Genomic DNA, 6034 nt, shown 5'->3' on the forward strand with positions numbered 1-6034 from the left:
CTAGTAGAATATACACTGAGTGTACAAAACATTAAGAACAGCTGCTCTTTCCATGACATAGACTGACCAGGTGAATCCAGGTGAAAGCTATGATCCCTTATTGATGTCACTTACTAAATCCACTTCAATCAGTGTAGATGAAGGGGAGGAGACAGGTTAAATAAGGATTGTTAAAAAAAAATTACAATTGAGACATGGATTGTGTATGTGTGCCATTCAGAGGGTGAATGGGCAAGACAGAAGATTTAGTTTGTGTCAAGAACGGCAACACTGCTTGGTTTTTCAAGCTCAACAGTTTCCCAAGTGTATCTAAACTCAGCAAAAAAAGAAACGTCCTCTCACTGTCAACTACGTTTATTTTCAGCAAACTTAACATGTGTAAATATTTGTATGAACATAACAAGATTCAACAACTGAGCCATAAACTGAACAAGTTCCACAGACTAACAGAAATAGAATAATGTGTCCCTGAACAAAGGGGGGGTCAAAAGTAACAGTCAGTATCTGATGTGGCCACCAGCTGCATTAAGTACTGCAGTGCATCTCCTCCTCATGGACTGCACCAGATTTGCCAGTTCTTGCTGTGAGATGTTACCCCACTCTTCCACCAAGGCACCTGCAAGTTCCCGGACATTTCTGGGGGGAATGGCCCTAGCCCTCACCCTCCGATCCAACAGGTCCCAGACGTGCTCAATGGGATTGATATTCGGGCTCTTCGCTGGCCATGACAGAACACTGACATTCCTGTCTTGCAGGAAATCACGCACAGAACGAGCAGTATGGCTGGTGGCATTGTCATGCTGGAGGGTCATATCAGGATGAGCCTGCAGGAAGGATACCACATGAGGGAGGAGGATGTCTTCCCTGTAACACACAGCGTTGAGATTGTCTGCAATGACAACAAGCTCAGTCCGATGATGCTGTGACACACCGCCCCAAACCATGACGGACCCTCCACCTCCAAATCGATCTCGCTCCAGAGTACAGGTCTCGGTGTAGCGCTCATTCCTTTGACAATAAACGCGAATCCGACCATCACCCCTGGTGAGACAAAACCGCGACTCGTCAGTGAAGAACACTTTTTGCCAGTCTTGTCTGGTCCAGCGACGGTGGGTTTGTGCCCTTAGGCGAGGTTGTTGTCGGTGATGTCTGGTGAGGACCTGCCTTACAACAGGCCTACAAGCCCTCAGTCCAGTCTCTCTCAGCCTATTGTGGATAGTCTGAGCACTGATGGAGGGATTGTACATTCCTAGTGTAACTTGGGCAGTTGTTGTTGCCATCCTGTACCTGTCCCGCAGGTGTGATGTTCGGATGTACCGATCCTGTGCAGGTGTTGTTACACGTGGTCTGCCAGTGCGAGGACGATCAGCTGTCCATCCTGTCTCCCTGTAGAGCTGTCTTAGGCGTCTCACAGTACGGACAATGCAATTTATTGCCCTGGCCACATCTGCAGTCCTCATGCCTCCTTGCAGGATGCCTAAGGCACATTCACGCAGATGAGCAGGGACCCTGGGCATCTTTCTTTTGGTGTTTTAAAGAGTCAGTAGAAAGGCCTCTTTAGTGTCCTAAGTTTTCAACTGTGACCTTAATTGCTTACCGTCTGTAACCTGTTAGTGTCTTAACAACCGTTCCACAGATGCATGTTGATTAATTGTTTATGGTTCATTGAACAAGCATGGGAAACAGTGTTTAAATCCTTTACAATGAAGATCTGTGAAGTTATTTGGATTTTTACGAATTATCTTTGAAAGACTATTTTTTTGCTGAGTTTAGAATGGTCCACCACCCAAAGGACATCCAGCCAACTTGACACAACTGTAGGATGCACTGGAGTCAACATGGGCCAGCATTACTGTGGAACGCTTTTGACACCTTGTAGAGTCCATTCCCCAACGAATTGAGGCTGATGGCAAAGGGGGGGTGCAACTCAATATTAGGAAGGTGTTCCTAATGTTGGTATACTCAGTGTATTTGGCAGAGGAGACACGCAGCATAATTGAAGCTGACATCTAACATTGATATGTCAATAATGGGAGAGCCTGAACTTCCCTCTGGCCCCTCTCCAGAGTCAACAGCCCTTCAGGAGTCAGGAGGTCCACTCTACTGACTCCAACATGACCCCTGGACACCACAGGAGAACTCTGGGTATGACCCCCTGTATGACCCCGTGGACACTACAGGAGAACTCTGGGCATGACCCCATGGACACTACAGCAGAACTCTGGGCATGACCCCCTGGACACTACAGCAGAACTCTGGGCATGACCCCGTGGACACTACAGGAGAACTCTGGGTATGACCCCCTGGACACTACAGGAGAACTCTGTGTATGACCCCCTGGACACCACAGGAGAACTCTGGGTATGACCCCCTGGACACCACAGGATAACTCTGGGCATGACCCCCTGGACACTACAGGAGAGTTCTGGGCATGTCTAACACCTTGCTCTTGCTGTTGTGACCGACCAAGTTACCAGGCCAAGCTGAGCCCCCAGGAGGAGCTGGAGGAAGTCTCAGGGTAGGGGGGCCAAGCCGGGTCCCCAAGAGGAGCTGGAGGAAGTCTTAGGGAAGGGGGACCAAGCTGAGCCCCCAGGAGGAGCTGGAGGAAGTCTTAGGGAAGGGATATGCTAATAAGGTGCACAAACAATCTATGCTGCTAATTAAATAATGATTTTTTTTGTATTGTCAACAAACGTTACTTTGAGGTGAGCCGGTTCGGTGTAGAGGTATCATATTTTCTTTCAACTTCACATTATTCTTTCCCCCCGAGCGTTGTGGTTAGATGAGGAGTTTCCTGGTTGTTGTTAGAGATGTTTCGGCTCTCATTCCATGTTACTTATTAGTACAGTGAAAATAATTTATTATCCAACAATTATTTGGTATCTTTACAGGTGCAAAGCATGGCTTTAGGGCATAATGACACACCAATAATGCAAGGATTGGTATTTAAAGAAACATGTAGGCCTAACATCGGGAACATATATTGCATGGGAGAAGTCTTGTTTCCATAGAGAGCTTTTCCTAAACTGTAGAATCAATATTCTGAAATATTTCAATGCATTAGCTCTTTGGCTTTTGCTATGTATTTGTAAATTATTGTGTAAGACACATGCAATAACCCAGAAGTACTACATCACAGTTATATGAGACATGTAAATTAGCACATCCTATTGGTCAATGGTCAACTGAGCCCTATGCAAAAAAAAATATATATATATATATATTTCCTAGAGACCAACTCAACACAGAGATACTTTATTGTCATCAACATCTGCTGCGCTACTTACGCACGATACACTGGTTGCCCCCGGGCAAGGTTTTCCAGCCTGGACAACAGTAGGAGTGGAAACGTGATCCACACACATTGGGCCTATAGGGAAGGAGTTAGAAACAACAACAATTTTGCTGTAAATAATCATACTTGATTTAACAACTGCGGAAATGAATAATGGTTAGTTTAGGAATCTATTTCACACAAGCTTTTTAATTTGAAATGCATGGGGTGATGATGGTGGTCACAGAGCGACAAAAGTCATCTTCTCTATTTAGAATAATGTCGATGTCAAGAGATACATACATTTTATTAATTGATTTCTTCAATTATTCCCCACTCGTATTGCATATTTATCTCAGATGAAAAGACGAATACTTAACATTAAATTCTACTCATGTTTGTGTAACATTGGTATTTTGACAATGACATTTGAAAGTGGTATGTTTTTTTCTGGTGGGTAGGATTTCTACCTTCAGTTCATGACATCAACAATCTATGCTGCTAATTTTGTATTGTCAACTAACATTACTTTGAGGTGAGCAGGTTCGGTGTAGAGGTATTTTCTTTCAACTTCACATTCTGTTATTCTTACCCTCGTAGGGACTCCTGTTTTCCTCTTCTCCTCACTCGATTTGAGGCAGCCGTCTGATCTCCATCCACCTTGAGAAGCGTTTTCCCCCCGAGCGTCGGAGGGTCTTGTCCTGTTACTTTTACCACGAGAAAACCCGTCAACGCCACCAGTCCAACCAAGCACGAAAACATCCTCTTGGTCCACATCCTAAACAAACTTTTTGTCTAATTTTCCAATGTGTTGTTATTTCATCCGATGGAATGAATCTCAAGAATGGCTACACAGAGCGCATTTTCCACTATCATCTATACATACAAATACATGAAGTTCAAATAAAACCTAACAGAAAAAAAAAAAGTTTAGAACGAAAAATGTCGTGTTGCCTCTTGAGTTTCAAAGACGGTCCTGTAATGTCACCGCGGGAACGACACAGAGGAGGTCTGACTGAGAAGCAGACACAGATTTCAACTGAGGTGTATTGAGATACACCGCTGTCTCCACAGCCAAGAGACAGACCCTCTTGTGATTTCAGCGGTCCGGTGAGAATACACTTCACGTGCCTAACGACATGTTTTTCTTCCGTTGACAGCTGCAAGCTGTTGCATTCAACATACACAAGTTGACAGAGCATGTGGAGAAAAGACACCATTACAAATAAAGTTATTGATATGCAGAAATGAGTGTTTTAATATGAAAACAATATCTAAAAAAAAAGACAAGAGAAAACATTTTCACTGATTTGTTTCTGGGTTGTAAAATGGCCTGTTATTCGTTGGCTACTGAAGACAATCTGGCTACTAAGGACAATCTCTAATTAACGTTACTATCCAAGTAGCTTGAACATTTGTTTTATTTACAGCATGAATAATAATGCTTTGACATTACAATTTAGCCCACAGTTTATAAATAATGAGTTGTAAATGTAATTGGTTTAAATGAAGTTACTTATTTACAACGTAAACATACAGTATTCTCAGTTATATGCATTTAAACATAATGTTATTGGACAAATAGATAGTCTTGCGCTACACAGTCTTTTTAATGAGCAGCTCTTCTGTAGTGTCATCTGTAATTTCCTCATCTGTCATGCAGGTTGTTTGGTCCCCCCCGGCATCTGAAATTAAAGTACCGCTATATCTCGGTATTTCCTGTGTGGCAATCCGGAAGACATGTTAATTAATGACTCCGCTATTTGTTTGGACATGTTTAATGTTTTATTTTACATCCTCTCTGGCTATATTTAACACAAACGAGTGATATGGTTGTCAGTATGGCGACTCAGTGTCAGTGTACGGAAGTGACGTTCAGTAATCTGTTTTCAAATACTACACAGGTCGAAAATAGGGTATTTTAGAGCCCCCTAGTGGTGGCGGTGCACAGTTACATATAGAAAGGTATATTACTTGAAAAATAAATACTTTGCATATAATCTCGTCCCCAGCCTGCCTACGTGGTTAGGCTACTTTGAATATAATCTCGTCCCCAACCTGGCGATTTGAATATAATCTCGTCCCCAACCTGGCGATTTGAATATAATCTCGTCCCCAACCTGGCGATTTGAATATAATCTCGTCCCCAACCTGGCGATTTGAATATAATCTCGCCCCCAGCCTGACGATATGAATATAATCTCGTCCCCAACCTGGCGATTTGAATATAATCTCGTCCCCAACCTGGCGATTTGAATATAATCTCGTCCCCAACCTGGCGATTTGAATATAATCTCGTCCCCAACCTGGCGATTTGAATATAATCTCGTCCCCAACCTGGCGATTTGAATATAATCTCGTCCCCAACCTGGCGATTTGAATATAATCTCGTCCCTAGCCTGACGATATGAATATAATCTCGTCCCCAGCATGGCTACGTGGTTAGGCTACATTGCATGTATCAGGGGTTCTCAAACTCAATTCCCGGGGGGCCTAGTGTCTTGTTTTTAGTCATTTCCGTTCAATCCGTATCGAATTAAGAGTTCCCAATTAATCAATGACCTTAATTTATCAATCCAGTACAAGAGAAGAGCGAAAACCTACAGACACACGTCCCTCCAGGTATTGCGTTTGACACTCTTGGCATATATCCTCAAAGTGGGTGACAGGTCCCAAACAGCACTTAGCAAAACACCATCATAGTGTAACTTTACATTTTGTAAAGATTTTTTTTTATTCTGTGGGAGAGAAATACAGTGA

The 6034-nt window shown here is 43.2% G+C and overlaps 1 protein-coding gene across 1 annotated transcript in view; it reads right to left on the bottom strand.

Annotated features, from left to right (window-relative positions):
• LOC110524943 (fibrillin-2) overlaps positions 1-4075 on the bottom strand; it is a 322130-nt gene extending 318055 nt beyond the window's left edge. The window contains exons 1-2 of the mRNA XM_036976697.1: positions 3867-4075; positions 3288-3370 (exon numbers count right to left, since the gene is read on the bottom strand). Coding sequence (XP_036832592.1) covers positions 3288-3370; positions 3867-4051 — 268 coding nt within the window. The 5' untranslated portion in view covers positions 4052-4075. The remainder of the gene's footprint in view (positions 1-3287; positions 3371-3866) is intronic.
• Positions 4076-6034: the final 1959 nt, after the last annotated feature.

This window comes from Oncorhynchus mykiss, chromosome 5, assembly GCF_013265735.2.
Source record: "Oncorhynchus mykiss isolate Arlee chromosome 5, USDA_OmykA_1.1, whole genome shotgun sequence".
Lineage (NCBI taxonomy): Eukaryota > Metazoa > Chordata > Actinopteri > Salmoniformes > Salmonidae > Oncorhynchus > Oncorhynchus mykiss.